Genomic DNA, 22,225 nt, shown 5'->3' on the forward strand with positions numbered 1-22,225 from the left:
TGGTCGCCATCACATCAGCTAGGAGGGTGTTGGAGTTAAAGGCCCCGACCTCCAATCCACCCTACATGGTCTTCCACAAGGATAAGGTACAACTCAGGCCTCACCCAGCCTTCTTTCCCAAGGTGTAGTGTCTTTCATACTAGCCAGGACAAGAGCCTCATGCCAGTAGTCGAAGGCAGAGGCTGCACTCATTGGATGTTCGGCGGGTGCTAGCATTCTACATTGAATGCACAAAGTCATTCGGGCAGTTGAACCAGCTGTTTGTGGTGGTAGCAGACCAGATGAAAGGGCTCCTGGTCTCATCTCAAAGAATATCTTCCTGGATCACGGCATACATCTGCACATGTTATGAGCTGGCCAAGGTCCCAGACCCCGCACTTACAGCACATTCCACGAGGGCACAGGCCTCTTCAGTGGCGTTCCTGGCCCGGGTCGCGATACAAGAAATTTGCAGGGCAGCAACTTGGTCTTTGGTGCATACGTTCACCTCTCATTATGCGATCACCCAGCACGCCAGAGATGATGCAGCATTTGGCAGGGTGATGCTCCAATCAGCAATTCCTTAACTCTGACCCCACCTCCAGGGTGGAGCTTGGGAGTCACCTGATTTGGAATTGACATGAACAAGCATTTGAAGAAGAAAAAACAATTACTCGTAACTGTTGTTCTTCGAGATGTGTTGTTCATGTCCATTCCAGTACCCACCACCTTCCCCTCTCTCAGAGTAGCCGGGAAGAAGGACCTGAGGCGGCGCGGGGTCAGTAGGACCCAATATCCAGCACCATGAAGGCGCCACTCCAGGGGGCTCCACAGCCAACCCGACGGGAGCTATTAAGGGAAAACTTTCCGATGACAGTGCATGTGGCGCGCACACACCTGATTGGAATGGGCATGAACAACACATCTAGAAGAACAACAGTTATGAAAAGGTGAGTAACCGTTTTTTCCATGGTGTGCAGGAAGCACTGGGAGGGAGGGGGCGGAGTTGTTCCATGGTGTGCAGGAGGCACTGGGAGAAAGGGGGTGGAGTTGTTCCATGGTGTGCAGGAGGCACTGGCAGGAAGGGGGGAGTTGATCAGCGGGGCCGATGGCCCCGGACATGGCTTGCGGAGCCCCTGGAGTACCCTCATGGACCCCAGTTTGAGAAACGCGGATATAGTGGCATTATATTTTCTGTCTTATTACCAAGCCCTTTCCTAATGATTCCTAACATGATTAGATTTTTTGACGGCCACTGCACACTGGACAGATGTTTTCAGAGAACTAGCCAAGATGACTCCAAGATCTCTTTCTTGAGCGGTAACAGCTAATTTAGGTCCCATCGTTTTATATGTATAGCTGGGATTATGTTTTCCAGTGTGCAGTACTTTGCAGTATCTACATTGCATTTAATTTGGCATTTTGTTGCCTGGTCACCCAGTTTTGTGAGACCCCTTTGTAGCTCTTCGCAGTCTGCTTTGGATTTGACTAGTTTTGTGTCATCTGCAAATGTTACCACCTTATTGTTTACCCCTTTTCCCAGACCATTTATGAATATGTTGAACAGCACAGATCCTTAGGGATCCCACTATTTACTTCTCTCTATTGTGAAAATTGGCCACATTCCTACCCTTTTCCCCCCCTATCATTTAACCAGTTACTGATCCATGAGAGGACCTTCCCTCTTATCCCATGACTGCTTACTTTGCTTAAGAGTCTTTGGCGAGGGACCTTGGCAAAGGCTTTCTGAAAGTCCAAGTACACTAAATCCACCGGATCACCCTTGTCCACATGCTTGTTGACCCCCTCAAAGAATTCTAATAAATTGTTGAGACACGATTTCCCTTTACAAAAGTTATGTCGACTCCTCCCCAACATATTGTGTTTATCTATGTGGCTGATAATTCTGTTTTTTACTATAGTTTTATCTGCTTTGCCTGGTACTGAAGTTAGGGTTACCAGACTGTAATTGCCAGGATCACCTCTGAGCCTTTTTTAAAATTGTCAAAACATTAGCTACCCACCAGTTATGTGGTACAGAGGCTGGTTTAAGAGAAAAATTACATACCACTGTTACAACTTTTCTCTGCTAGATTGAAGAGCCCATTATGTTTTCCCCCATGTAATTACTTATAGACTGTAATCAGTCGCCCCTTAACTTCTCTTTGTTAAGCAAAACAGATTGAGCTCTCTGGGTACGTCTGCACTGCAATAAAAGACCCACAGATGCATTGGCTACTTCCCACAAAGTTACCGCGATTGAAGAATTCTTCCATCTCCCCCCTGGTTGTTACTGATTGGGAGGGCAGGGGACAGCAGGATTTTGCATGGTTCAGTAAGAACACTGACATAAGGCAGTTTGTAGTGCATCTGATCTATAATTCATCACAATCATTCCAGGCTCTTCGAGAAAGGAGAAGAGAGAGGCAAGCTAGCCTGGACCAAGAATACCCACTTGGTGGCGGTAAGCTTGCTCCTGTCACTTCCTGTATGTGCAGGCAGGCACAGGGAGCTGCTGGGCTCTTGATACCTGCTCATGAGGAGAGATTGGAAGCTAAGGATGATTAGAGGAAGTAAGAGCAATGATACCTGAGTATTTCCTGCTTTGTTGCTCATATTCAGGTTGCTGCTCATGTTCCAGCCTGGAATTCAGGAATGTGCTGTAGCCTGCAGACTATTAGCAGCAGCAGCAGCCATGTCCTGGGGAAAGGCAGCGGCAGTGGGGATGAAAATGGTTAGAGTTTACCAGGTAACTTTGTGTAACTAGTGCCTGTGCCCACTGCCTGTCTTTGCCAAAGGACCCAAGCCTGCTGTCATAGAATATCAGGGTTGGAAGCAACCTCAGGAGGTATCTAGTCCAACCCCCTGCTTAGCAGGACCAATCCCTGGACAGACTTTTGCCCCTGATCCCTAAATGGCCCCCTCAAGGATTGAACTCACAACCTGGGATTTAGCAGGCCAATGCTCAAACCACTGAGCTATCCCTTCCCCCTGCTAAATCTGTTCTGCTAGACTAGGCCTAGGGGCACCCAGGCCCTGCACTGGGAAGGAGCTGAGTGCCCGACCCTGAAAATCTCCCCACCAATACTTAGGCTCTGTCTACAAGACTACTCAGACCTGCCGGCAACCAGTTAGTGATGTGGTAGGCTCTAGTCATGGCTTGTGTCCACACACAACATGTTTAATCACAGTGAGAGGAATTAATGACACTGAAATCTACATCACTTGGCGTCTGTCCATCCAGACTGGGCATCTCTTTCTAAATGATCTGCTCCAGCACAACCGGAAGTGACAGTCTCAGTGCAGGAATCACTGGCTGGGATTCTCTAGCTTTTGCTATGCAGGAGATCAGATTAGATGGGCATAGTGGTCATTTGTAGCCCTAAAGCCTATAAAGCTAGAGGAGATATGATTGCTCTCTATAAATACATCAGAGGGATGAATACCAGGGAGGGAGAGGCATTATTTAAGCTCAGTACCAATGTGGGCACAAGAACAAATGGATATAAACTGGCCATCAGGAAGTTTAGACTTGAAATTAGATGAAGGTTTCTAACCATCAGAGGAGTGAAGTTCTGGAACAGCCTTCCAAGGGGAGCAGTGGGGGCAAAAGACATATCTGGCTTCAAGACTGAGCTTAATAAATTTATGGAGGGGATGGTATGATGGGATAGCCTAATTTTGGCAATTAATTGATCTTTGACTATTAGCAATAAATATGTCCAATGGTCTGTGATGGGATGTTAGATGGGGTGGAATCTGAGTTACTACAGAGAAGTCTTTCCTGGGTGCTGGCTGGTGAGTCTTGCCCACATGCTCAGGGTTTAGCTGATCGCCATATTTGGGATCGGGAAGGAATTTTCCTCCAGGGCAGATTGGCAGAGGCCCTGGGGGTTTTTTGCCTTCCTCTGCAGCGTGGGGCAAGGGTCACTTGCTGGAGGATTCTCTGCACCTTGAAGTCTTTAAACCATGACTTGAGGACTTCAGTAGCACAGACATAGGTTAGAGGTTTGATACAGGAGTGGGTGGGTGAGATTCTGTGGCCTACGTTGTGCAGGAGGTCGGACTAGATGCTCATAATGGTCCCTTCTGATCTTAAAGTCTATGACAGGGGTCAGCAACCTTTCGGAAGTGGTGCGCCGAGTCTTCATTTATTCACTCTAATTTAAGGTTTCACGTGCCAGTAATACATTTTAAACGTTTTTTTAGAAGGTCTCTTTCTATAATTCTATAATCTAGAACTAAACTATTGTTTTATGTGAAGTAAATAAGGTTTTTTAAATGTTTAAGAATTTTCATTTAAAATTAAATTAAAATGCAGAGCCCCCCGGACCGGTGGCCTGGACCCGGGCAGTGTGAGTGCTGCTGAAAATCAGCTCACGTGCCGCCTTTGGCACCCGTGCCATAGGTTGCCTACCCCTGGTCTATGATTCTATGAAACTTATATTCTGCCCTAGTCACATTTGTTTCACTGGTTTGGCCCATGGTTTTTTCACTTTTGATGAGACCCGTAACCGTGACTATCTAACTGCTGTCTTCTTCCGTTCAGCTCTCTGGGTAAGCAGGCCATCCTTGTGCTGTGCTGTGCGCATAACCAGCGGGCACTCTGCTCACAGTATCCCAGCAGGCACTGATCCACATACTTGAAGCACGTCCAGAAGAATGGTTGGCACATGGGTGAGTTCTGAAAGAGACAGGCTGTATGGACACCCCTCATTGCTGGGAGGAGGTGGAAGGAGCGTCACAAACTCAGTACCGAAAAGGAAGAGGCTGCCCCTCAGCTAAACCTAAACCTCACTAAACCGGGCAGCACTTGGGATGGAATTTTTACGTAAGTGGAATTCTAGTCTTAGAAGTTTCTTTGTGAAAATAGCCCTAGCAGACCCAGCCCACATTTCTGTAGCTGGAACGTTCGTATCCTTTTAATGCTCAAGCCAGAATAGCATCCCTCTCGCACTCCACTGACTCTGCTGGCGTAGCAGTGAACCAGGGCCGCCCGGGGGGGGAGGGAGCAAGTGAGGCAATTTTCCCCAGGCCCCGGGCTCCGCAGGGGCCCCCACGAGAATGGCTGAGGCTCCCTCCCCGGCCCCGGCCTGACCCTGCCTCCGCCCCTCTCGCGGAGCCTCAGCGCATCCAGGAGCGTCCCTGAACAGCAGTGCAGCGTGGGTCTGGCGGGGCCTGAGCTCCGAGCCGCGTGGTAAGGGGGCGGGGCTGCGAGCTCCAGCGAGGCCTGAGCTCCCTCCGCTGGGCCTGGAGCTCGCAGCCCCGCCCCCTGACCACGCGGCTCTGAGCAGGGAGGAGCTCAGGCCCCGCCAGACCCACGCTGCACCGCTGTTCAGGGACGCTCCTGGATGCGCTGAGGCTCCGCGAGAGGGGGCAGCCAGGGGTAAGGGGCCCGGGGGGGGTTGGATAAGGGGCAGGGAGTCCCGGGGACAGGGAGGGGGCAGAGGTTGGGGGGGCAGTCAGGGGACAGGGAATGGGGGAGGTTGGATCGTGGGTGTTCCGGGGGTCTGTCAGGACTCAGCGGGGAGGGGTGAATAGGGGTTGGGGCAGTCAGGGGACAGAGAGCAGGGGTGGGGTCCAGGGGTGGTGGTGGTCTCTGGGGGACAGTGAGGGGACAAGGAGCAGGATGGGTCGGGGATTCTGAGGGGGGCGAGCAGTCGGGGGGCAGGAAGTGGATGGGGGTCAGATGGGGGCAGGGCCAGGCTGTTTGGGAGGCAGCCTTCCCTACCCTAAAGCTCATTCAGCAGTTTGAGGCTTGCAGAAGAGCCAAGCTCTTAGCTTTTCCATTAGGGCTCCCATCCCTGTCACTTCTCAAATGCCAAATTAGAGTCTATATTTAATTTCAGTGCCATACGGAGATTCATGTCAGGGGAGGGGAGCTTCATTTAAAATTAGCCACTGGGGGAGGGATCACATGAGAAGAGCAATATCCTTCCCAACCCTACCAAGGGAGACCCCCCTCCCCTGCATTCCCTGAGGCTTCAGAGGGGTTAATTCAGTGGTTCTCCAACTTTTGTACTGGTGACCCTTTCACATAGCAAACCTCTGAGTGTGACCTCACCCCCTTATAAATTAAAAACTCTTTTTTGTATATTTAACACTATTGTAAATGCTGGAGGCAAAGCGGGGTTTGAGGTGGAGGCTGACACCTCGTGACCCTCTGAGGGGGCGCGACCCCCCCAATTTGAGAACCCCTGGGTTAATTTAATTTTAGCACCCTGTGTCCATTCACATGCATGTGCTATTTTGAGCATTTCAGTTTTCACAACATAGGCTCATCCCAGACTCTGGAACAAGCTCAAATGCTCAGTTCGTGGAGTATGTACATAGTCTATACTAAAGACAAACCCACAGTAACCGTCTCCAGTTTGTGAGGGACCCCGTGGAGCCAGTCTCTAGGAAACAGATAAATTCATGGAGGTTAAGTCCATAAATGGCTATTAGCCAGGATGGGTAAGGAATGGTGTCCCTAGCCTCTGTTTGTCAGAGGGTGGAGATGGATGGCAGGAGAGAGATCACTTGACCATTACCTGTTAGGTTCACTCCCTCTGGGGCACTTGGCATTGGCCAGTGTCGGTAGACAGGATACTGGGCTGGATGGACCTTTGGTTTGACCCAGAACGGCCGTTCTTATGTTCTAACCTAAATGAACCCAAAGTTATGGAGACAGATATGAGTCAAGGAAGCCAGCAGAGTATCAGAACCCTGGAAAAATCTCTGACTGGATGGGCTCAGGCGTTTGGTCACAAGCTGAGGTGGTTCAAAAGTTTTGGATTTTTTTTTAAGCAGAATTTTTTAGTGTTTCTTTAAACAATCAAACACAGCAAGCAGCAAATATTTGGACACACTTCTGAAACCCCAAACCATATTCAGGTTTTGGCAGATTAATTTCAGCTTTTCAATTAAAAAAACCACAACAAATTTTGAAGGAAAGCAGACATTGTCCGTGATTTTTTTCTGCTTTTTAAAAACCCCTAGTTTTCGATCCAAAAGAAGTTTTGATGGAAAATATTTGTCCAACCCTTTTAATGAGCTTTAGTGCCTTTTAGCACTAGCTGATGCTGAGAACCAGTGATACCTTGTAAAGAAGTTTTCTCAAAACTGGGTTTGTGCTGAAATGCGGAAGGTTTATTTTTCCCAGGGCCGCCTGTGGGGGGGGAGCAAGTGGGGCAATTTGTCCTGGGTCCCACAGGGTCCCCCACGAGAATATAGTATTCTATAGTATTGCAATTTTTTTTATGGAAGGGCCCCCAAAATTGGCTTTGCCCCAGGCCCCCTGAATCCTCTGGGCAGCCCTGTCTTAGGTTGGTTGCCTGACAACAATGATGAGTTATCGAAAATAATGGTTCACCATGTTTAACAATCAAGTACAGTGCTCGGATCTTGTAATTCGTTTTCTGATATCGGGGCCTTGTAATATTCATTCTAGAGCCAGTATGCCAATGTAGTGCCCGTCAGAGCTTCTTGCAGGACTGGGACCTCAGTCACATGTGAGGTTCCCAGATGCGCATGGATTGGTCACCCTGCCATAAGCAAATCAGCACCCCAGGCTGTGGTATAAGTTATAATAATCATTGTTTTATTTTTTAAAAATTACAATAGAAAAGTACCTTTAAACATATTTCAAAAAAGCAGAGTAGACAATGTGGATGTTTCTTTCCTCTATTACCCAAAACAAATACAGAAAATCAGTTTTCTAAAGAACTAGTCTATTGGTTAGAATACTTACACATGTCTGTTTAGATTTATTTAAACATTTGTTCTCAAGTTATCCTTGTCACTTTGTTTAAACAAAAGTAGAATTTATGTTTTTCTGTCTTATGCTTTCAACTATCACTGTGGTCTTGGGACTGAAGAATTCTCAACATCTGCATTTCCACAAAGAACAATTGTGTTGGCATCATAAAAACACTGACAGCACTACGTGTTCAGCACAATGTGAACAAAACTACGGGGAAACCTGTGAGCACACTTTCACCACACTTGTCAACAATCAGGTCCTTCTTGAACCAATCAGTGCAGGCTGCGGCACAGCATTCCTTATGGGTGAGTGGGCGGAGAGAGAGTCGTCTTTAGGGGTCAGGAGTTGTCAATCCTTTTACAGGAAAACAAAGACTCATTTCTATATTCTATTCCTATGCAGAGTGAAAAGCAATAGGGGAAAAGGAATGTACTGGTAAAATAAGCTTCTTGTTGCTGGTACAGTATTCTCCGTAAACATTACAAATATTGCTTCAAGACAATGACTGGAGTAAAGAACAGGGTTTAGCAGAAAATGTCAAAGCCTCCCTTTTTGGTTTCACTTTTGCATTGAAAATACCAGCATATTACATAGCAAGGAGCTGGACAGGCATAAACTATTCATTAAGGCCCTAATTCAACAAAGCACTTAAGTGTTAACTGTAAGTGTGTGTTAAAGTCCCATTCACTTCAACTAGACTTAAGCATGTTCTTGAGTGTGTTCCTGAATTGGGGTCAACTTTTTCTCATTACAGCCGTTTACGTTGCCAGTAAACATTTCAAGCCATTACCGGAACCAGCCCTTCCTGTCCCTGGACAGATAGTGACCCAGCAAATGTAACTGTCCCTGAAGTAAGCACAGGGAGAGCGCTCATTAGTAAGTCTCCACTTGCTCCATGCATGGCTTTTCCCTGCACAGCTCTCTGCTAGACTAAAGCCTCACACTGCAAAAGGGAACTGTAGCCCTAAGGTAGAAAAATTGTTTTCTGATTGTCCTGCCTGATAGAATATGGTACACTGGGGAATAAAACCCTAATACTGTAAATATACCCAGAGCTGTAGTTCCGCCCAGGCTAAGCACAATGCCTATAAACCTAACAATACAATTATTTAATTCTGAACAAGATTTAAAAACATGTCTTGAATGCATGCAGCTTACAAAAAAAGAAGAAAGAAAAAAGAGAGAATCTTAATTGCACGCATTCAAAAGTCGAGCACAAAACTTAGTGATCTAACCCGGTGTAAGATTGTTATATGCACAATGTTTGGTATAAAAATACTCGCTCTCCTTTTGCTTTGATAGTTTGCTTTTTTGTTTGAAAATACTTTTCAAACTCTACAGCAATGACTGTCCGACCGTGCTGTCACAAGTAACACTCTTCCTTACAACAATACAGTGTAAAAAAGGAAAACTTCATTAGTTTGTATGCTTTTTTTCTTCTACGAGAGCAGATGTGTGATAGAGGCTGTGGCAAAGTCTTGAAGGAATCAAAACTTGTGTGAGGTTTTTCAAGCCTGCAACAATGGAGAGGAACATGTGTTAGGACGGCATTTGAGATCTTGGAATGGGGGAGATTAAAAGTAATTGGATTTGAAGGATGCTTTAGATGCATTTGCATGCAGTAGGATGTGTCTAGAGAGGGGTCAAACACATCTAATGAATGAGCTCTCTGGGCACCTGCAACAGGGAGAGTTTATTTTTAAATAAGACATGGGTGTATGTGTGTATGTACGTACAGTGGATAGAAGGCTGCTGGAGAGGGAAATTATTACCACATAATAGACATAGAGATTTTAAGGCCAGAAGGGTCCATCAGAACAATATAGTGGCCACATGGGGTCAGACCAATGGTCCACCTAGCCCAGTATCCTGTCTTCCGATAGTGGCCAGATGCTTCCAAGGGAATGAACAGAACAGGGCAATTACTGAGTGATCCATCCCCTGCCATCCAGAGCATGGGGTTGTGCCTCACACCATCTTATGGACTGCTCCACCATGAATTTATGTCATTCTTTTTTTAACCCAGTTATACTTTTGGCTTTCACAACATCCCTTGGCAATGAGTTCCACAGGTTGGCTGTGCATTGTGTGAAGAAATACTTCCTTGTGTTTGTTTTAAACTAGCTGTCTATTAAATTCTTTGGGTGGCCCCTGGTTCTTGTCCCTTTCCTAATGGTTCCTCACATTATGTTCGCTTTTTTGACTGCTGCTGCAAATTGAGCTCATGTTTTCAGAGAACTATCCACAGTGACTCCAAGATCTCTTTCTTGGGTGGTAACAGCTAGTTTAGACCCCATCATTCTGTATGTATAGTTGGGATTATACTTTCCAATGTGCATTACATTGCAGTTATTCACATTGCATTTCATCTGCCATTTTGTTGTCCAGTCACCCAGTTTTGTGAGATGCTTTTGTAATTGTTCGCAGTCTGCCTTGGACTTAAATATCTTGAGTTGTTATATGTCATCTGCAAATTTTGACACCTCATTGTTTACCCCTTTTCCCAGATTATTTATGGGTATGTTGAAGAGCACAGGTCCCTGTACAGATCCTTGGGGATCCCACTATTTACCCCTCTCCACACTGAGAACTGACCATTTCCTCCTACCCCTTTTTCCCTGTCTTTTAACCAGTTACTGATCCATGATAGGACCTTTCCTCTTATCCCATGACTCCTTATTTTGCTTAAGAGCCTTTGGTGAGGGACATTGGCAAAGGCTTTCTGAAAGTCCAAGTTCAATATATCCACTGGATCCCCCTTGTCCACATGCTTGTTGATCCCCTCAAAAAATTCTAATAGATTGGTGAGGCATGATTTCCCTTTACAAAACCTGTATTGACTCTTCCCAACAAATCATGTTCATCTATGTGTTTGATAAGTCTGTTCTTTACTATACTTTCAACCAATTTGCCAGGTACTGAAGTTAGGTTTACCAGACTATTATTGCCAAGTATCAGAGGGATAGCCGTGTTAGTCTGGATCTGTAAAAGCAGCAAAGAATCCTGTGGCACCTTATAGACTAACAGACGTTTTGCAGCATGAGCTTTCGTGGGTGAATACCCACTTCTTCAGATGCATCTGAAGAAGTGGGTATTCACCCACGAAAGCTCATGCTGCAAAACGTCTGTTAGTCTATAAGGTGCCACAGGATTCTTTGCTGCTATTATTGCCAGGATCTTCTCTGGAGCCTTTTTAAAAAAGTGGTGTTATGTTAGCTCCCCTCCAGTCATCTGGTACAGAGGCAGATTTCAGCGATAGGTTACATACCACAGTAGGAGTTCTGCAATCTCAGATTTGAGTTCCTTCAGAACTCTTGGGTGAATGCCATCTGGTGCTGGTGACTTATTACTGTTCAATGTATCGATTTATTCCAAAACCTCCTTTACTGACACCTCAGTCTGGGACAGTTTCTTAGATTTGTCACCTAAACAGAATGGCTCAGGTGTGGGAATCTCTGTCACATCCTCTGCAGTATTCACTTAGCTTCTTCGCAATGGACTTGTCTTCCTTGAGTGCTTCTTTAGCACCTTGATTGTCTGGTGGGCCCCACTGATTGTTTGGCAGGTTTTCTGCTTCTCGTGGGCTTTAAAAAAAATTGCTGATCGTTTTTGTGTCTTTTGCTAGTTGCGCTTCAAATTCTTTTTTGCCCTGCCTAATTATACTTTTACACATGACCTACCAGAGTTTATGTTCCTTGCTATTTTTCTCTTATTTTCTAGCCTTTCTATTTTCCAGGATGCCTTTTTGCCTCTAACTGCCTCTTTTAGTCTATTGTTTAGCTATGGTGGCATTTTTTTTTGGTCCTCTCACTGTTTTTTTTCTTTGGGGTATACATTTAGCATGTGCCACTATTATGGTATTTTTAGAAAGTTTCCATGCAGCTTGCAGGCATTTCACTCTTGTGACTGTTCCTTTTAATTTCCATTTAACTAGCTTCCTCATTTTCATGTAGTTCCCCTTTTTGAAGTTAAATGCTTCTGTAGTGGGCTTCTTTGGTATTTTCTCTCCCACAAGGATGTTAAACTTAATTACATTATGGTTACTAATAACATGCAGTTCTGCCATATTCACCTCTTGGACCAGATCCTGTGTGCTACTTAGGACTAAATCAAGAACTGCCTCTCCTCCCCTTTTGGGTTTCAAGACTAGCTGCTTCAAGACATGGTCATTACTGGTGTTTATTTGTGCATCCCGTCCTGCAGTGACACATACCCACTCAATATGGGGATCGTTGAAATCACCCAGTGTTACTGAGTTTTCTATTTTTTTAGCCTCTCAAATCTCCCTGATCATTTCAGAGTCCATCACCATCCTGGTCAGGTAGTTGGTAGTATATTCCTGCTGCTGTACCCTTTTTATTCAAACATGGAATTTCTATCCATAGAGATTCCTTGGTACAATTTAATCCTTTTAAGATATTTACTATATTTGACACTCTTTCTTTCTTTCCCAACTCCCGCACCATACACATCGCTGTGTATTTTGTAGCCTAGTATGACTGTGTCCCATTGATTATCCTCATTCCACCACGTTCCTGTGATGCCTATTATAATAATAGTCTCATTTAGTACCAGGCAGTCAAGTTCACCCATCTTAGTCTATAGACTTCTAGCATGTATAAAATGTGTCACTATTTAGTTGTCATGTGATATCATTGAATAGGATTCTTTTTCAAATGACTGTTTCTCTTCAGTGGCTTCTGAGACTTTATCAACTTCTATCCTCTCTGCTTCACTAGGCTATAGAGAATCCCTGATAATAGATCCTCCCCCAAGGGATCTTTCTTTCTGAACTTTGTGCTCCTCTCCACCTAGAATCATAGATTATTAGGGTTGGAAGGGACCTCAGGAAATCATCTAGTCCAACTCCCTTGCTCAAAGCAGGACCAATCCCCAAATGGCCCCCTCAAGGATTGAACTTACAACCCTGGGTTTAGCAGCCAATGCTCAAGCCACTGGCCCTAGTTTAAAAAGTCATGTGTGACCTTTTGAATTTTGCATGCCAGCAGTCTGGTTCTATTTTGGTTTAGGTGGCGCCCATCCTTCCTGTACAGCTGCAAAGTGCTGTCTAGCTCTGCACCCAGCATGTGGGCTAGTGAATGGATTCTTCTCTATGTGTCCCTGCTACTGCATCTGTGTCATTTGCCACATAGACACAGGAGCATGGTGAAGTGCCAGTCCCAGGATTCACTGCGCTGGACACTGCATCCTCACTGCAGGTCTGAGACCATAATTCTCTCATGTTATGACTGTAAGCACCGCTGCAGCTTAGGGGGTGAAGAAGCTGACCCCACTCCTTTGCTGCCAGGAGGGTTTCATCCCCAAAGCAGTGTGTGGTTAGACCAGGGGTCGGCAACCTTTCAGAAGTGCTGCGCCGAGTCTTCATTCATTCACTCTAATTTAAGGTTTCGCGTGCCGGTAATACATTTTAACGTTTTTAGAAGGTCTCTTTCTATAAGTCTATAATCTATAACTAAACTATTGTTGTATGTAAAGTAAATTAGGTTTTTAAAATGTTTAAGAAGCTTCATTTAAAATTAAATAAAATGCAGAGCTCCCCTGGACCAGTGGCCAGGACCCAGCTAGTGTGAGTGCCACTGAAAATCAGCTCATGTGCCGCCTTTGGCACCTGTGCCATAGGTTGCCTACCCCTGGGTTAGACGATTGCCTCTAACTTACCAGCACACTGTAGTTTTGAAGGAGGGCATGAGAAACCAGTAGCCACCTTCAAAGGTTCCATTAATACCCACAAGACTGATTGTAGCCACCATCACACACCTGATACCTGTGACAGAAAAAAGACAGGCACAGTCAGAAACTCCACAGGAACTGTGTATGTTTCTGAATTGACACTGAGGTCTAGAATTTCTGAATTGACACTGAGGTCTAGAAATCCAAGAGGAGGAGCACCAAATAACAAAGAACTTGTTGCCATTCATATCCAAGTTGTCAACCATGGAGGTGATAATGTCTGTTTCAGAGGAGCAAGGGGCTGGATGCACAGCCCCAGGAAAGGGTGAAGCTGCTGGAAGTGGCCTCATGCCTTCACGGGTGACCTGGGAGGCGGCTGTGATAGCAATGTCAGGAGTTTGGCCTCATATCCTGCTGAAGAGGTTTGTAGGGGACAGGCTGTGCGTGAAAATAGCTAGAACTACCATTCTCTTTGTTGTTTGTGCAGTTACAGCTGAATTAATTTTACGCTTCATAAACGCACTGTCCGGTTCCTCACTCTCCACTGGACTTCCTCAACTGGTGGATTGAACACCGCAAACATCTGCACTGGGCTTGCCAATCCCAACACCCTGACCCCAGGAGCAAATGGTCACATACTAGATGTTCAATACTAGACCGGTAACTGAAACGAGTCGCTGAGCAGAACAAATCAAACACAGCAGCGAGCCCGGCTGCCACAGATCCCTGCCCAGAACTGTCGCGGTCCCAGGACCTTACCACAGTGACGTGCAAAGCTCAGGCAGCCTCTCCCCAGAAATAGGCAGTGACCATGCACTTGAGGTGCAAATCAGGAGGCACCCAGCACAGGGAGGAGTGACAGTGATCCTGTGTGCCTGAGACACAGAGGTGCATCCTGCTCCCGTGTTCCCACTAGGAAGGAGTGCCAGAGACACAAGTGGAACTCCCCGAGTTGCTGCCTCCCTGCCGGGCAGCTCCAAGATGCATGAGAGAGACTGCACTAGGCCTGCCTCTCGACTGGGCAGTCCGAACATTTACTGCTATCGCTCACTCTGCACTGTAAGTGTCGCCTCTGTTCCTAGGGCATCTGCAGCCTTCCCCTTTTCTGCCAGCCCTAATAAATACCCTCTCCCGTAGCCATGTGAGCGGTTAGTGCGATCCACCACGGCAGGTGCCTACAAGACCTAGCTGCCGAAGCACCTGCCATGCTTGCTCTGAGTCGCAGTACACCCAGCATGCTACTGGCACCGTCGGGGTTTGGTGTGCCTGGCCCTGAGCAGCCCAATAATGATAGCACGATTGAGCCCTTAATGAATTAGACTGTCTGTGCTGCAGGGGGAACGTTTCCCCGCCTCTCAGACTTTCAGGGATTCATACAGGGTCACAAAGAAAGTCTGCAAAAGAGCTGGGAACAGAACTCTGCTCTCCCCCCCAGAACTCTGCTGGAGACAGAACCCTGTCCTTCCGAGACCCTCGCAGGGGGAGCCCTTCTCCTGCCTGAGCACCGTCACCAGTCTGTTTTGGAGAGAAATGTGGGGGTCTCATTTCAAACGACACGATGTGCTAATCCCCCACGTGCTGAGGGCTCCTTACAGCGAGGCGCAGGGGCTGTTCTTTTCTGGGCCAAGTTGTGTTGCTGCAGCAGCCAGAGTGCCGCGGGGGAACTAATAATACACCATTCCCAAATATGGCGTTGTGTACGTTTCCACTGGTGATGTTGGAGCAATCTGTATTTTGGAAAAAAAAAAAAAGCTGCTTCCCAAACGTTCAAAACAGATTCTTCATGCATCGCTTTCGAATACACAGGCATGAAAATAGCCACTGGACATCATGTCCTTTCCTAAAAAGACAGTACCAAGATGTGGAGGCTTAAATGCAACAGCCATAAATTAAGGTATCAGCTAAGAGACCTGGTCCGTTTCCAAGTGTGGCTATTTCCAGCAATGGCGGGTTTGATCTGTTCTGGGGTCTCCAGCTAGCTGTGAGGGCCTGGGAAGAGTCACGCTAACGATGGGGATGGGTGGAGTCGTGCGTGGGATTGGTGGCTTGGAGTGGGGAGCGCTCCCTCAAACAGTAAGCAACCCCCCTTTCTGCAGTCTGTTCTGCAGTCTGTCCAGCTGGTGAGCTTTCATTTCTCACTGGTGGGAATTTTTCTTGTCATCATCTGATAAGGTGGTGTTAGTGGGGGTGGGAATCTGACCTGGTTACTACTAGCGAGTGGGTGGGACCGGGACAGAGGAGCCGGCTCCTCCCCCTTTGCGCTTGTTTCTGTGGGGTGGGCTGGGAGTTTTTTGGAAGGGGTAGCTGGACGATACTAAACTGGGGGGAGTGGTTGATACGCTGGAGGGTAGGGATAGGATACAGAGGGACCTAGACAAATTAGAGGATTGGGCCAAAAGAAATATGATGAGGTTCAACAAGGACAAGTGCAGAGTCCTGCACTTAGGACGGAGGAATCCCATGCACTGCTACAGACTAGGGACCGAATGGCTGGGCAGCAGTTCTGCAGAAAAGGACCTAGGGGTTACGGTGGACGAAAAGCTGAATATGAGTCAACAGTGAGCCCTTGTTGCCAAGAAGGCTAATGGCATTTTGGGTTGTATAAGTAGGGGCATTTCCAGCAGATCAAGGGATGTGATCATTCCCCTCTACTCAGCACTGGTGAGGCCTCATTTTGGAGTACTGTGTCCAGTTTTGGGCCCCACACTACAAGAAGGATGTGGATAAATTGGAAAGAGTCCAGCGGAGGGCAACAAAAATGATTAGGGGGCTGGAGCACATGACTTATGAGGAGAGGCTGAGGGAACTGGGATTGTTTAGTCTGCAGAAGAGAAGAATGAGGGGGGATTTGATAGCTGCTTTCAACTACCTGAAAGGGGGTTCCAAAGAGGATGGATCTAGACTGTTCTCAGTGGTAGAAGATGACAGAACAAGGAGTAATGGTCTCAAGTTGCAGAGGGGGAGGTTTAGGTTGGACATTAGGAAAAACTTTTTCACTAGTAGGGTGGTGAAGAACTGGAATGGGTTACCTAGGGAGGTGGTGGAATCTCCTTCCTTAGAGGTTTTTAAGGTCAGGCTTGACAAAGCCCTGGCTGGGATGATTTAGTTGGGTTTGGTCCTGCTTTGAGCAGGGGGTTGGACTAGGTGACCTCCTGAGGTCCCTTCCAACCCTGAGATTCTATGATTCTATGATGGGGAGGGGTAGGCGGGTTTGGAGCAGTTTGGTTAAAAAGCACTTTGCAAGATGCGCCATTGGGATTTTGGCTGTCTGTCCGTCTGTCACCCCTATGGCTGGTTGGCTTGTAAGCGCTTCAGGGCACCGACTGCTTCTTAGTCTGTGTTGTGCAGGGCCCAGCACAGTGGGAAGGGTGCGATGCTGCATTGTGGGCACGCTGGGGTTGAGTCAGGAGGGAACTCATGAGACTATTGTATTGTAACTGCCTTGGATTGCTCCATGCGTACCGTGCTGGGAGTGGAATGAAATCTACATTCGCTCTTTCCCCAGGGCCTGGGGAATTAGCACCCAGGAACGAAAGGCCACCCTGAAATGGTACCGATGGCTCTGAATACTGAACTGGATGGGCACGAGCACTCTGAGTGGAGGTGGCTTGTTGCCCATTGTAACAGGGCCACCTGCTCCTTTAATAGCCAAAGGGAGAGGGCCAGGGAGAGCTGGCTCTGCCCTAGCGTGAAGCCCAGCAGAGAGAGGCTGGGAAGCAGCTGACACAGCTGCTCAGCACCTCATGATTGGCGCACATGCTCTGCTGGCAAATATAAAGGGGGAAAATCAGGAGAGCGGAGCTGGTGACCACTGCAGGCAGACCAACCAAACCTGTGAAGCAACCATGCAGGGTCAGAGAAGGCCACAGCTGGTAGCTGCCAGAAGACCCCAGTCTGAACCCCCTAACCAGACTGTTATTTGTGTTGCTTTTTGCACACTTGTCTGTCTTGTTTGTGAAGACAACAAACAGAGCCCTGAAGACATAGACAGAAAATGAACCTGGGCATGTCTGATTGTCTATTTCCAGCTGGTGAGTAGAGCCACCAGGGTACACATAATGGAGAATGCGGGCATAGCTTTCCATGGCCTGGGGAGAAGCCTGGGTCTTGCTGCTTTGGTGACATGGAAAGGAGAGCAACGGCCGCAACAGGGCCTGACAGCTACAATTGCAGCAGCAGCAGCAGCAAATGTCATTCCAGCAGAAGCATCAAGAGGATCATCAGCAATTCATGCTCAAAATATTGGCTTGGGACCCCCACATTCTATAGATTGGTGCAGGTTGCCAGCATGGGAAGTACGAAGCACCGGGCCGGCCCCGGGGTCTGTACGAAGCGTCGGGCTCTCTCGGAGACACTGTGCCGGGCCGGCCCCGGGGTCTGTACGAAGCGTCGGGCTCTCTCGGAGACGGTGCGCCGTGCCGGCCCCGGGGTCTGTACGAAGCGTTGGGCTCTCTCGGAGACGGTGTGCCGCACCGGCCCCGGGGTCTGTACGACGCGTCGGGCTCTCTCGGAGACGGTGTGCCGGGCCGGCCCCGGGGTCTGTACGAAGCGCCGGGCTCTCTCGGAGACACTGTGCCGGGCCGGCCCCGGGGTCTGTACGAAGCGTCGGGCTCTCTCGGAGATGGTGTGCCGGGCCGGCCCCGGGGTCTGTACGAAGCATCGGGCTCTCTCGGAGATGGTGCGCCGGGCTGGCCCCGGGGTCTGTACGAAGCACCGGGCTCTCTCGGAGATGCTGTGCCGGGCCGGCCCCGGGGTCTGTACGAAGCATCGGGCTCTCTCGGAGATGGTGCGCCGGGCCGGCCCCGGGGTCTGTACGAAGCATCGGGCTCTCTCGGAGATGGTGCGCCGGGCCGGCCCCGGGGTCTGTACGAAGCATCGGGCTCTCTCGGAGATGGTGCGCCGGGCCGGCCCCGGGGTCTGTAGGAAGCGCCGGGCTCTCTCGGAGACACTGTGCCGGGCCGGCCCCGGGGTCTGTACGAAGCGTCGGGCTCTCTTGGAGATGGTGCGCCGGGCCGGCCCCGGGGTCTGTACGAAGCGTCGGGCTCTCTTGGAGATGGTGCGCCGGGCCGGCCCCGGGGTCTGTACGAAGCGTCGGGCTCTCTTGGAGATGGTGCGCCGGGCCGGCCCCGGGGTCTGTACGAAGTGTCGGGCTCTTTCGGAGGTGCTGAGCTCTTTCCAAGGTGCAATGCCTGGCTGGTGCTAGGGTCTCTCTGAAGCAGTGCACTTTGGTGGCCCTTAGGTCTTTCTTAAGTGCCAGGGTCTCTCAAAGCCACTGCAATCTCTCTGAGGCAGCATGCCTGGCTGGCACTCAGGTCTCCCGAAGGCACTGGAGTGTCTCTGGGATGGCATGCTATTTGGTGCTGGGGTCTTGCTGAGGCAGCGGGGTATCACTGAGGTGGCACACCTAGCTAGGGCTGGGGCACCTTGCTGGCGCGTAGGTCTTTCTTAGGTGCCAGAGTCTCTCTGAGGTGACACACCTGGCTGGCACTCGGGTCTCTCTGAGGCACTGGGGTCTCTCAGAGGTGTCACACCGAGCTGGCACTGGGGTCTCTCAGAGGTGGCACACCTGGCTGGCTCTCGGGTCTCTCTGAGGCACCGGGGTCTCTCTGAGGTGACACACCTGGCTGGCACTCGGGTCTCTCTGAGGCACTGGGGTCTCTCAGAGGTGTCACACCGAGCTGGCACTCAGGTCTCTCTGAGGCACCGGGGTCTCTCTGAGGTGACACACCTGGCTGGCACTCGGGTCTCTCTGAGGCACTGAGGTCTCTCTGAGGCACTGGGGTCTCTCTGAGGTGACACACCTGGCTGGCACTCGGGTCTCTCTGAGGCACTGGGGTCTCTCAGAGGTGTCACACCGAGCTGGCACTCGGGTCTCTCTGAGGCACCGGGGTCTCTCTGAGGTGACACACCTGGCTGGCACTCGGGTCTCTCTGAGGCACTGAGGTCTCTCTGAGGTGACACACCTGGCTGGCACTCGGGTCTCTCTGAGGCACTGAGGTCTCTCAGAGGTGTCACACCTGGCTGGTGCTGGGGTCTCTCAGAGGTGGCACACCTGGCTGGCACTCAGGTCTCTCTGAGGCACTGAGGTCTCTCTGAGGCACTGGGGTCTCTCAGAGGTGACACACCTGGCTGGCACTCAGGTCTCTCTGAGGTGGCACACCTGGCTGGCACTCAGGTCTCTCCAAGGCACTGGGGTCTCTCTGAGGTGACACACCTGGCTGGCACTCGGGTCTCTCTGAGGCACTGGGATCTCTCAGAGGTGTCACACCGAGCTGGCACTGGGGTCTCTCAGAGGTGGCACACCTGGCTGGCTCTCGGGTCTCTCTGAGGCACCGGGGTCTCTTTGAGGTGACACACCTGGCTGGCACTCGGGTCTCTCTGAGGCACTGGGGTCTCTCAGAGGTGTCACACCGAGCTGGCACTCGGGTCTCTCTGAGGTGACACACCTGGCTGGCACTCGGGTCTCTCTGAGGCACTGAGGTCTCTCTGAGGTGACACACCTGGCTGGCACTCGAGTCTCTCTGAGGCACTGGGGTCTCTCAGAGGTGGCACACCTGGCTGGAGCTGGGGTCTCTTCTATTTATTTGTTTATCTTAGGATATGTCCACACAACAACTGAGAGGGTGTTTCCCAGTGTGGAGGGACAGACTTGTGCTAACTCTGCTGGAGGCAGTGCACTAAAAATAGCAGCATGGCTGTGGCATCACGGGCAGCAGCCTGGGTTAACCACCCTAGCACAATCCCACCTGACCCCTGGGCACATACTCGAGGTGGCTGGCCCGAGCTGTGACCTGTCACTTGTAATGTACTGGCTTGAGCAGAGCTCGCTCATGTTGGTCTCCCTGGTCTGGGACGAATACTCCCAGCTGCCGTGTAAACATACCCTTAGGTTTAAAAATTAAAGGCAAGATTTTCTAAAGCGACTCGTGATTCTGGGGTCCAATTTGTGACAGCTTGTGGTGTTTGTTTTTCAGGTGGCTGGGCACAAGTTTCCAGCACCGCTGGTCAGACCCAGCCTTGGAGATCAGGCCCTTCTGAGGGGTCTCAAGTTGGGCACTGAAAGGCACTAGCTGTTTGCAAAAATCTTGCCCGCAATGGCTCTAGCCCATCTGTGTCAGGATGTCTTCCCATTGCTGCTGCTCCCATAAGCCTCAGAGCAGAGGTCTGCTCATGCCTAATTTCTGAGCCCGACCTGAACCCAGGCCAGACCCCAGCCCCAGCCTGAGAGGCTTGAATCATTTTCTGACCCAACACTTCCCCCTGAACCTGAGTGAGTGCCAGCACCGCCTCCTGCCCGGGCAGTTGGCATGGTGGTGGCTGCAGCTCGTGCCCTGCTCCTGACAGCCGCTGCCCCCTGCTGCCTGTGTGCCGTGGAGCGAGTGGTGCTGGGACTTGTTGGCACACTCGCTGCACAGCAGAGTGAGGTTGCGGCAGCCGGCAGGAGCGGGGCAAGCAGCCCCCGTCACACCAACACCCAGGCAGGAGAGCCAATCTGCCCGAAGCCCGAGAGTGTCCAGTTGTTTTCCCACCTGCCCCAATGCAGGCCCAGGTCCTCCTGTCGGGTTCAGGTCAGGCTGCACAGCTTGAGCACAGCGGGGTAGGCACTGGCCTGCTTGCCCAGAGCAGCGCCTCAGAAGAGGCTTGGAGCCCAGTGATGGGGGAGGAGGTGCTTGCCGCTAGTGAAGCACTGTGGCTGAGCAGAGGATGGAGGGATCGAGCCCTGGCAGCCTGGCCCCTTTGCTGGGCACTAAGCTCTCACTGAGGACATGTGCAGGTGCTCAGTTGGACATTACATCCAACATCACCGCTAGCCAGATGCGGCAGCGTTCGCTGAGCTCCCTTAAGAACTGTATCCCCTGGGTTTTATTTGTGACAGTTACCTGAACTTTATATTTAAAATGCACAGCTAGTGGGGAGTGTGAGGGAAAGGGCGAGGCTGTCTGGCCATAGTCCGTATCACCGGGAGGGACAGTCCGCCCAGACTCCAGGAGCTAGCAGTGGTGGGTGACCTCGACGTGTGTATGGTGGGAAGACTGTTGAACCCTTTTATCTGAGCTGCATGTCAAGAATCACAAGGAGCTTAGACGGATGTGCTGTGAAAGTGGGTGACGCCTGGGAACAGTTGGGTAGATGCATTAGAGCTTAGCACTGCTACTGGCCTAGTGGTTTTACTTTTTGTTTTAATTTCCACAGTTTATTTATCCACAAATGGGTGCAATATTTACAGACTGTATCTTCTCTAACTTCTCTTCCAGGACGGATTGCATCAAAAGAGTACATTTGTGTAATAAAATAAACTCCCCCCGTGCTGTGGTAATCTGTGCTCAGTAACTACATGTGTTTTCCATTTGTGGACCCTGACCTGATCTGCTGCCAAGGGAGTTTTCATTAACTTTTAATAAGACATTTTTGTTGTGTTTGGACATGCATGTTGTAGAGAGTAAGGAAGGATCTATGCATTTCAGGGAGAATGGAGCCTCCTTGCTTTCTGTGCAAGCTGTATTCTGTATGCCAGAAAAGGGACCATTGTGATTGTCTAGCCTGACCTCCTGTCCAACACAGGCCAGAGAACCTCACATAGCGATCTCTGCATCCAGCCCATAACTTCGTTTAAGCCAGAACATATATTTTAGAAAGAGAGTCCAGAGAGACAGACGTCAAGTGCTGGAGAATCCACCCCGTCCCTTGGTAGTTTGTTACAGCAGTTAATCACCATCCCATTTGCCCCTTATTTCCAGTCCGAACTGTTGAGCTTCAGCTTCCAGCTGTTGGATCTCGTTCTGCCTTGGTCTGTAGGTCAGAGTCCTCTCC

At 49.5% G+C, this 22,225-nt stretch overlaps 1 protein-coding gene across 7 annotated transcripts in view; it reads right to left on the bottom strand.

The window, feature by feature from the left end:
* Positions 1-2,576: 2,576 nt before the first annotated feature.
* The window catches only part of RBPMS (RNA binding protein, mRNA processing factor), a 144,337-nt gene continuing 124,688 nt past the window's right edge, over positions 2,577-22,225 (bottom strand). For 2 of the 7 annotated variants that reach the window (XR_006579627.1, XR_006579626.1), the window contains 2 exons: positions 13,403-13,508; positions 7,557-9,237 (listed from right to left, as the gene is read on the bottom strand). Coding sequence is in view for 2 of the 7 variants with exons in the window: in XM_045017841.1 (XP_044873776.1) it covers positions 8,062-8,077 (16 nt within the window). In the remaining 5 variants the exon portion in view is untranslated. Of the gene's footprint in view, positions 2,680-7,547; positions 9,238-13,402; positions 13,509-22,225 lie in introns of those variants that run through there. The other 5 variants (XR_006579629.1, XM_045017842.1, XR_006579628.1 and 2 more) reach the window with 5 other exon arrangements.

The sequence above is a fragment of the Mauremys mutica genome, chromosome 5 (assembly GCF_020497125.1).
Source record: "Mauremys mutica isolate MM-2020 ecotype Southern chromosome 5, ASM2049712v1, whole genome shotgun sequence".
NCBI lineage: Eukaryota > Metazoa > Chordata > Testudines > Geoemydidae > Mauremys > Mauremys mutica.